At 41.2% G+C, this 10,662-nt stretch overlaps 1 protein-coding gene across 1 annotated transcript in view; it reads left to right on the forward strand.

Moving 5' to 3' along the window:
- LOC118341387 (spectrin beta chain, non-erythrocytic 2-like) overlaps positions 1-10,662 on the forward strand; it is a 57,760-nt gene that overhangs the window by 21,896 nt on the left and 25,202 nt on the right. The window contains exon 22 of the mRNA XM_035679633.1: positions 1,523-1,669. Coding sequence (XP_035535526.1) covers positions 1,523-1,669 — 147 coding nt within the window. The remainder of the gene's footprint in view (positions 1-1,522; positions 1,670-10,662) is intronic.

The raw sequence follows: 10,662 nt of genomic DNA on the forward strand, positions 1-10,662 counted from the left end.
GTTTTTCAGTCTCTGTTTCCCTTCACACTCATTTTGACACCACTTAAAGCCCGCCTCCCCCCTCCACCTCCTCCAGCTCAGCATCATTAGCCGTGACCGGTGAGCCTGGAGGCGCTGCCTGAATCCCCTGCCCCCAAAATCCCAATCCAAGTCTTTTGCTCCTCCCTCTCCTCTCATCCTCCTCCACTCCATCTCTCTTCCAACCAGCCAGGCAGCCCACTCACTCACTTGCTTGCCCACTCACTGAAGGTGTGAGGCAGGGGAGGGGCATCCATGCACCGGCTTGGCTGCCTGCCATTTTATTGTTTTGGGGTGGATTTTTTTTTGTTCCTTCTTCTTCTTCTTCTTCTCTCAGTCATCCTCATTCTTGCCCTCTCTCTCGTCACTGATCCACCTCCGCCCCTCCTCTCTCTCCTGGTTGAGCGTACAGCGAGTCCTCAGCAACACAGCAAGTGGAGAGAGAGAAAGAGAGAGAGAAAGAGGGGGAGAGCGCAGCCTCAGTTTGAAGTCTCCAGTCTGTCTCCTCAGCCTCCAGTATTGTTGTTGTTATTTACCCTCCTGCTTGGCATTTTCCTCTCAGCACACCTTTTGTGTGGCTGTCTCATGTTCGGCTCTCCAGAAGGCGCCTCTGTCTCTATCTAGCTCTCGCTCTTTCCTTCTTCTGCTCATTCTCTCTCTCCATCTGACTCTGCGGTGAAGAGCGTCTTTGCATGTGTGTGACGGCAGACCAGCGAGGATGCGGATACCAGCGGCTGCCTGCAGCTGCCACAATCCCGTGGGCTGTTCAAGTTAAACGTTGCCGGTAAACTGGTTATTCGCTTTACATTTGGGGTTAGGAGAGAAGGACGGAAGCACAGGTGGAAATGTTGCATGCAGGTGTGAGGATGTGGATGACGGAGAGACGAGGGTGATGATGCTGACCTGAATATGTTGGTGATGCTGTCAGTGCTGGCGTGAGGTGTTTTTACTGTGTGTGTGCCTCAAACCGACATAGTCTGTGCCAAATGTTACTCTTTGATGAAGAGTGGAGGTGTGTGTGGGGTTTGTTTAGTGTGTGGGTGTGTGTTGATGCTATAGACACTGTGATCTGTTGTGTTGTGTGTACATGTGAAATCTTGCTGCCATGCTTGTTGGTACACGTGTGTCTGCCTACATGTGCCTGCTGTGCCTCATTAAAAATTCATGTCTGTGTGTTTGACCTTGTATTTCCCACTGTATATGTTGCTGGTGTGTTTATGTAAAGAACCTGTTTTATGGAGCTAATGAAAATGTACATGTGTGAATTATGATAAAGTAGTCTGCCTCTTGTGCAATCAAACATGTGTTTCTCTTATGAACTGAACACACAATCACCACTTTGAATAAGATTGTTTTGGTGTGTCCAACTCTTTTTAAAATGAAGAATCACATTATACACACCTACAGTTATTTACAGTATATATGCTCATCTAGTACTGACACCTCTCTCTCTCTCTCTCTCTCTCTCTTTCCTTTCTCTTCTTCCCCTGCCTCTCTCGCCTAGCTGGGGGACTGGGTGTGTGAGAAGATGCTGATGGCGAGGGACAGCAGCCGAGACGAGACCCAGAAGCTTCACAAGAAATGGCTGAAGCACCAGGCCTTCATGGCCGAGCTGGCCCAGAATAAGGAATGGCTGGACAAAATTGAAAAGGTCAGTGCTGCCGGTCCTCCAAATAATAGAGTTTTACTGCCTGGTACTTTTTTTTCTCTCTTGCTTGAAACTTTAAATGGTCATTCTGGTGTTCAGTGAGTTTTAAGCTGCCTTATAACAGGATAAAGCAGCACTGTGGGATGTGGAATAATGCTTTTTGTATTGTATTGTGTAGTATTTGTGTTTCTTATGATAGTGAGCAGGGGAGGATGTCAGGATAGAGACAGTGACAAGAAATTACATGAAATATTAGTTTAAAAGTGAAGTAATTTGTCTGGACTTGGGCACACTTACCTAAATATTATAATTTGTGCATAGATAGTTCATTGTGAAGAAAGAATACAGGGTTAGACAACAAATGTAAACATTTGTCTTAAAGTATGTTTTCTGTTGTTGCAGCATGTGTTGATACTGCAGATTGATTTACCTCAACAAAATAAATTATTGTGTAATTTTGTTTGTATCAGTGTTCCTGCAATGTGTGCACAGATGATTTTCCATCTCTGAAGCTTTGTTTGTTGTCATATGTTGCTTTGAACAGTCATATATCCAAGTGCTGAATACCAGGGGCCATTGTGACAAAACGTTATTGCAAATGTTTCAATTATGATGAAGTATCGTCGGAGATGAAGTCTATACTCATCAACTGTTCACACTGAGTCTACAGTTTAAAAAAGCCTGTAATATGAAGAGATGAATAGAAAGTAGAAGAACAAATGAAAAGGTACATATCTTTGTGTTGAATCATACAGTAGATGCCAGCTAGCCTACTGTGCTAATGGTTAGCAAGAGAAAACAATGTTGATTCTAGGTGTATGAGAAAGATTAATAGCAGTTGCCAAACTGTTTAGAGATTTATTCATGTAATTTTAAAGAGAAAGTGACCTCGTATGTCTGTTTCACTTCAGACAGACATCACTGATGTAAACAAAGCTTGGACATCAATTATCAGAGTTACACATCCTTTCATTACCCAGTGTCACATTTATTTAAAACTGTTTTACACAACAGTCCCTGTACCACTAAAGCGCTAAACTCACTCAATGAAAGCGTAACAAAGCCAGTGGCAAGGGCAGAAAGTATTACAGAGGGTTTTTAAATAGCGAGGGGGGGGGGGCCTGTAACCTTCACCACTTCTCTGTGTCCCGATAGGATCTGTTTCATATTAAGGAGATTTATACAGCACATCAGCCTCTTGTCTAAAGCTGCAGTCGACACAGACGTAATTGGGTTAGCCAGTGTTTCCCCAGCTGCACGTCCAGGTTTCACTGGGATGACTTTGGGCTGTTGTGTTCACACGTCTGACTGGCTGCAGTGACGTGAATCTGAATGTGTAAAATCCGTAGTGCTGGTCAGTAGAACTGTAGTTCAGTGCCACGTTCCCTCAGGCCGCCTGTAACTCATCGCTGATCTGTGATCCTATTTTAAGGCAAAGTCACACTGTGTTGTGTGTGTGTGTGCGTGACTCTGTATTTGGCCTGTGAGAGGCAGTGAAGGCGATAATTGAATGACATTTGCTCATGTTATAATACTACAGATGGCCTGAGATGTTATATTGCTGTCTGTGTTGTCAGTAGATTTCTGCACCTCTCCGGTTTAATTGCTTGTTGTGATCCACAGAAAACATGAATGTGTGCTCAAGGGTTGTGTTCATATGTCAGAAGAAACTTTACTTTTAGGCCACAAGGTAGAGGTAAATATATTAGAGATGATTTTCAGGGTTTACCTGTGTACCGCACAGTTATGGCTCCATGAGTTTTCACTTTGTGTTAAAATTCTGCAAAAGTAAAGCCTGTTAAATTAAAGCTAAACAAGGCTAACGGATGATAAAGCTAAAGTTGTCTCTAATTCACGTCCATGCTTGTCCATCTGACCTGCTGATGCAGTTTCAGGTCATCAGATTATGTTAGCCATCAGCTGTCTCACTGTGCCTGTTATCAGTACAAAATATAAGATATTGTATGTGATGGCCCTTCAGAGTGAGTTACAGTGAGTGGCTGCTGAAAGAGTTTTGACAGGACACATGGATGCTGATGACCCCATATGGGCTGTTGTAGAAAATGTGACTGTGAAATTAGCAGGCTGCAGTTTTATCTGTGCAGAGTGTATGACATAAACAAACCTTGACTGTACATCTGTTCTGAGGAAAGCCAAGGATTGAGACTACATGTATTATCATATAGCTCAGCACTTAGACGGTATTACTGTCTGAAACCATAAATATTGCTATACTGAGTGTGCTGCTTTGATGGTGCATACAGTTGACTGGGGCATAATGACTCGATCCTCTGCAGTCTCATCCTGGGCAGGGCTGAAACTGAACTCCCCTGGTGGGAGCAGAGTGATGGAGCCAAGGCACAACATTGTTTTATGTATTATCTGTGCAATTACTGTGATATACACATTGGAGTCATTGAGACTAGAACTGAAATGAATCAGTTAATATCAATTGATGTTAACTATTTTAATATATTTATCAAACATAGATGCCAACCATTTAAAGATTGCAGCCTAAATTTGCTGCTTTTCCTTTGCCTTAGATTAAAGTAAAATAAATGTCTTTGGGTTTTCGACTGTTGGCCAGACAAGAGAAGCTATTTTAATACATCACTTTGGACTCCGAAAATGGTGATTTTTCACTCTTTCATGATGTTTTAATAGACCAAACAGTTGATCAATGAATCAAATAAATAATTAGCAGTTGAATCAATAATGAAAATAATTGTTAGTTGCAGCTGTAGTACAGGTATATGGGCTGACATAATTACAGTTAAGTAATACTCCATCATGCAGCATCACAGATATAATAGGCATTTTCCAGTCAGAGCCATTAGAAAAAGATGTTACATGACTTTGTGCAGAAATCTTGTTTGGGGGGTGCAGGGTAGCTCACCTGGTAGTGCGCCTCATGTAGGTTGAGTCCTTACCGCAGTGCCCCATTGGTCGATTCCAACCTGTGCCCTTTGCTGCATGTTGTCCCCTCTCTCTCTCTCTCCCCCATCTCCTGTCTATTTTCACCTTTTCTATCAAAATAAAGGCATAAAAAGTCCAATAAATATCTTGTTTTGTACGGACGTTTGGTCCAGTGTGTCTGGTAATTTGAGGGATTTAGAGAAATTAAACCTCCCAACCCACCCCTATCATCTTAAACATGTTCTTTAGGAGTTCAAATCTGGATAATCATGTCGGTACGGAAGTGACTGAGTGGTGCTGCCAAGCAGCGGTAAACCTTTTAGCCCTTGAGGCTAACGTTAGCTAGCATACTACTGTAGTCAGATATTAAAACTTAAAGTCTCACCTCCAGTTCTCGCTGAAGAACAGACATATTAGACTTCTGTTTTAGTTTTTTCTCACTGCAAGGAATGAATGTTACTACAGAAAGTTGTTCTGCTATGTCAGTCTAACCATTTCACGTGCGGTGGTGCATTGCTCCCTCTGACACGATGATCTCCATTACATCCTGTACTGTGTCTATGTTTGAGATTAGGGAAAGGAAAATCTGATGCAACCTGATTTCAGAATCGGTTAGGATTTTAAAACTTTTGTAGTTTTGCTGAGGATTGTACGGCCTTGTACAATCAGAACAGATTAGCTTCAAATAAACCAGTGAAGTTCAGGTATTACATCATCTCTCCGTCCTTGTCCAATCAGCTCTCTGATCACTTTAACACTGTGGTTGTTGGCTATACAGGCAGGCAGCTTCACCCGCTACTGGCCTATAAGCTGCTCATTATGTCTAATTATTGTATGCCTGTATCTGAGAACCCAGTCATTTCTCTCTATTTCTTCTTCTATAGTGGGCATTGTGAAGTTGGTGTGTGAGAATATGTGTGCATGCGTGCGTGTAGTGTGTGTGTAGACAGTGTATGTTAGCATGTCTATAACGTGGGCACATGATGTGGGGAAATTGGCTGACTGATGTGTAATGATGTGCAGTGATATAATGTAGAGAGAGCAGCACAGCGAGGCCTGAGAGCACCGAGCTGTTTCCATTATAGATTCATAGGTTGGGTTACTGGAAAATGCTTACAGGAGGGGAGAGAGAGAGAGTGACAGTGACAGAGGAGGAAGAGAAGGAACACTGTGGTTTCTTGTTGTGTTTTGTTCTTTTCTGTTATTTTAGATAGTGATGAAAAAAAGGTGGATTGTTTGCATAAACAATGTAAATAATTGACATGATGACAGTTCAAAGTGGCTTTGGTTGTCTAAAATGTTGTAAAAGAGAATCTGCTGTTGCTCTGATGTATAAAGGAGTCCATTGTGGTTTTAACGCCCACAAGCTGAAGTATCAGAATATTGCTAAATGCATTTCTTTGTTTGTATCTTCAGATGAAAGTGTGTAATTTGGCTGACAGTAAGAAACAATAACAACCTACTCAACACCAAACAATGCCGAAATCCTAAAATACTTTCCTTTCTATGTAGATTCTTTTTAGTTTTTTATAATAAATGCCCCATTTTTACTGCAAATAGCCCGACTTGACTGCTTGCAACCATATCAAAGGTGTTAAGAGTAGAGACTTTTATGAAGCCTGTTCACACTGTAGGATGAGTCTCCTTCTCCATCCTAACCAACATGTATTTAAAACACGCTCAAAATCTCTATTAAAACTATGTGGTTTGAACAAATTGTCAGCAAAGAAATTGAGAAAAATATGGTCATGTTAACATTTTTTACACACATAAGCAACTGCATGTATTTTTATAATAGTACACTATGATCCTGTGTGATACAGAACACTGCTGCTGAAGCTGAGAAGATAAAGGGTGAGACAGCACTTTTATTTTTATTGCAAGAAAGGATTTATCACGGTGCAGGTAGAGGAATTGGCCTAATAAGACATTTTAAGAAAAGTTTGTGTGTCTACTGTGGATATTTACTTGTTTCTTTATGAGGATCAATTCCAGACATTAACAATGAGGACATTTTTAGAAAGTAGAGACATTTTGGCTCATCATCTCTTCTTCGAACTATTTAAGGACTTGGTTTTTGGGTTAAGGATAAAATTAGTTAGTAACTTGGAGTTAGATGTTAGACTATATGGTGCCAATATGATCCTCACAGGTATAGAAGCGTGTATTGGTGCTTGTCCAGCTCTAGTGGTCCCAGCTCATGCTCTTCAGTAGCAGACTGTAGTCACACCAGGCTGTCGAGCTGTTGGCAGATAGACAGTTTAGCCTCTGAAGTCGTACGTAGCAGCCATGTTCACCCCACAAGCCTGCTCCACGGCCGTTGCTTAGCAACTTACATTTTTTTGCAAGATAACATTCATAGGATTTGGCATCTGGTATGGTAATACTGATAAGGATTTGTACACATTTCGGTCTAGAGTTAGAAATAGTTTCTGTCCCTTTGCTGTCGCTGAGGTCCAAATATAAGTTGTATTTAAACGTCATTCTCTAAAAAAAAAATGGATGGAAGATGACAAAACAAAACCATTGGGTTGGAATATAAATCCCATCTGTATTAGTTGAATAGTAAAGTCATTTATCATTGTATTATATTAGAGCTGATTGTGGTCCTGTTCATTGTGGTACTTCCTGTCCAAACACTCTGCATCTTGTGTCCTGGTTGTGTCGCTCTGCTTGTGTCCTCTGAGAGTTTCCAGTCTATTTATGTAATCGGGTAAGAAAGCCTCACTGCCGTGAAGGACTTTGTGAAGCACGTTGCCTTTATTTAGGGTAGCGTCAGCCATCTGGGAGGGTATGTGCGTCTGCTTTTCACTGTGTACAGTACATGTAAAGAGTCAGCTTCTTTGGTAGCTACAGATTATATTGGATTTTAAGGTTCTTTTGTTTTTACATACATACATGGGAAGAACTTCTCTGCCCCTACTCTAGGTACTGCTGTAGGCCTCTTAGATACTTTAGATACTATACTACGATTTAACTGTAATAATGAGATTGTGCCTTTACGCTCGCAGCTCGAAAACTTTGGAGTAGCCTTCTGCTTCCACTCAAACGCTGCCCCTCCATTGACACTTTTAAGACAAAACGAGAGAGATGTATGTGTTTTCAAAGGCTTTTGGTTGCTCTTAGTGGGTTTTAGTGTTTTAATTATTTTTTGTTTTATTGTTCTTACAAGTTCTTATTCTGTTTTACAGTTTCTGCTAGTCTCATTAAAAGCACTCTTTAGATAAAGGTCTTAAAAGTGTCTATCTCCCACCTCTTTTCCTCATCAGCAACCACTTAAAAAAGCAGATTCCAGCTCTGTTGTGCCTCCTAGACACCTGGAAATACCTCCATCCTCTTCCAAGAGAGCTGTTATACAAAGAATATAAACCAGTTTAATTACAGGAAGCAGCCTGAGACACAAGGTCCATCATTATCAAATCAGAAAAGTTTTAAATTCCATTCTGCCACTGAACTTTCTACCTCTACCCCCAGTTACGACACCTCTTGCTTTATGTGAGTGAATGCGCCCTGGTTGATGTGTAATTGTGTAAGTACAAGAAACTAAACACAAAAATGAAACACATATGAAACACATATTTAGGACTGTGCCTTGGAGCTTAACACAAAAACTGTAGGTGTGATCACATCCTCACAGGGCTTTCACACCAAAGTTCAGCATTGTGCAGAGCAAGGCCATTATCTCTACTGACCCCCACCGCATTCGTCTAATTCTGGCATTGATGTGAAGTGGAAATTATGACAGTAGAGCTGTAACTTTACTCTCCAATCCTTGGATTTAGGTAATAAATCTCAAGCCTAACAGAATATGTCGGTAGGATGTGATACCAGGTTATAAAATGAATATTTTGATGTTTACATTCCAGTTCAGTCCACAGCATCCTAGTCTGCTGTTTTGTGCTGCTCTTCCTTCTGAGCGCTACCTTGTGAAAACTGTTTGTTCTTCCACGTTCTCAAATGTGAAAAGGTTTGAGTTAACACTTTTGTGTAGTCCAATATCCAGTTTCACTATTGCCAGTCAGGTGATGTTGCCTGTATAAAAGCTCAATATACATTTTTTGAATCATGTCCCAAGGTCACTGGCTTCCAGGAGAGGTTGGGAAAGCCTGCTATGAGTAAAACTCTCTCTTCCCTCAGGAGCTACTGATAGTGAACCCCTGAGCAGGACATATTTGAGAGAGTTTTGAGAGGGTGTAACTTTGTGAAAAGAGAACATGAATGAAGACTAAAACAACGATCTTAATTCGATGGGGAAGACCGCAGCAGGGGAGGCTTTTTTGGATGGTTATGATGCATTTGTGTGGTGTGTCAGTTTCTGTTGTGAAGTCAGGAAGCCGGCAGCGGCTGAAGCGGCTTGTCTCCTCTTCCTGTGCTTGCAGTGGTTGCCAAGCAACAGCTGTCCAATCGCCTCTTTTTTTTCCTTGTCTTCCCTCCTCTCCTCGTACAGCTCATGTGCGAAGGTCATTCCTCCTTCCCTCCCCTTCTCTCTCTCTCTCTCTCTGTATTCCTCTCAATCTCAGTTCGCTCAATTTTAACCAGGAAACATGTTGAGATTTCACAGGAAGTGATGTAAGAACAGAAAACTGCTTTAGAGTGTTGAGTGTAGATTCAACCTACCACGCTAGGTGTTAATGTAATGTAGTATAGAGGGCCAAATAAGCTGAGCTTTGCAGTGTTCTGAATGTGTAATGCATTGTTTAATCAATAGCTCTGCTGTTCTGTCCCTGCAGGATGACTGGGCTCCCTCAACATAATATGTGGATTGTATCTCTAACGTGACGCTAGGACAAATTTTTGAATGAATGACCTGAGTGAAAACATTTGTGCCAAAACTCAAAGAAGAAAAATTAATGCCCAATAATGCAAGAATACTTTTTGCTTAGCCACTTCCATCTGCACGCCTTTAGGGGATGTGTTTGCTGTAAAGACATGCCTGATCATTTTGCAATGTCTGTAATGTATCTCTGCAGTGATTTAGACCAAATAGAAGCTGCTGGCTGTTACGGATGATTTGCCTCAGTTGCGGCAGATTGTGTTTGTTTGTGTATGTGAGCATGTGGGGGAGTGTGTGACTGCACAGTGAAAATGGCTTCTAGTCTAAATCCAGTGGGCTTTTGCTTCCTGTCCCCCTTTTCTCCCATTACGCTTGATAATTAATTGGCCTGGTTATCTCATTAAGAATAACAATCTCAGCCTCTGCTGCCCTGATCCCAATCTCACTCACTCTCTTTGTGCTGTATCACAAAGAGTTGAATAGTTTCAGGTGAATAGACCTGATATTTTAGCTCATGTTTGGTGTTGTCTCTCAGACACTGTTGACTATCTCTTTTGTTTTGTTTCATGTTGTTTTGAGTCTGTCACAGTTGTGTAGTTGCCCCTCACCTTGCATACAATTGCTTGTGGAGAAAAGATGTTTTTTCCTGTCTACTGAACACCAGTGACACTGTGAGTCAGAAACAAAATTGTTGGAGAGATGACAGAGAGACCACTTTGCTATTTTACATTCTTACTTTAATAGTGTCCAAAGGTGTGACCTAAATGTGATGCTGTGTGTTTTCCTTCATCCTCTGTTCAGTGGGAAATTTTGGATATCTTGGCTTTAGCTTTTTCAGGCACAGCTCTGCAATGTCAGACTTTTATCAACTTAAGCTGCTAGCCTCAGCTCTATAAAGCTTAAAGCTCACATGCTAATGTTAGCAGTTCATTCAAAAACACAGGTAATGTTAGTGCTGATATGTTAATATGTCAATATTTAGCATGTTGAAATGTATTATCAGTGTTATTGTAACATTTAGCATGTAAGCCTGTTAACGTTTGTTTCCATGCTGATTAGCATTTGTCTGGATTTACAGCTGAGGCTGATGGGAGGTTTTCTGTCATGAACTGGAGTTTTGGACAGTGTTTGTCCAAACTTTGGCCTGTTAGTGGTGCCAGATGAAAGGATCACCAGCATCATTAGTATTTATCCGGTTTAGATCATGAATGTCTGTACCAAATTGTATGGCATAGTTGTTGATGCTGCCATTGCCAACACTAGGGCTAAGTAAGTTATTATCTAAAAAATAACTAATTGCATATAA

Source organism: Morone saxatilis, unplaced genomic scaffold (genome assembly GCF_004916995.1).
Source record: "Morone saxatilis isolate NCDOM2014 unplaced genomic scaffold, NCSU_SB_2.0 Contig8, whole genome shotgun sequence".
Lineage (NCBI taxonomy): Eukaryota > Metazoa > Chordata > Actinopteri > Moronidae > Morone > Morone saxatilis.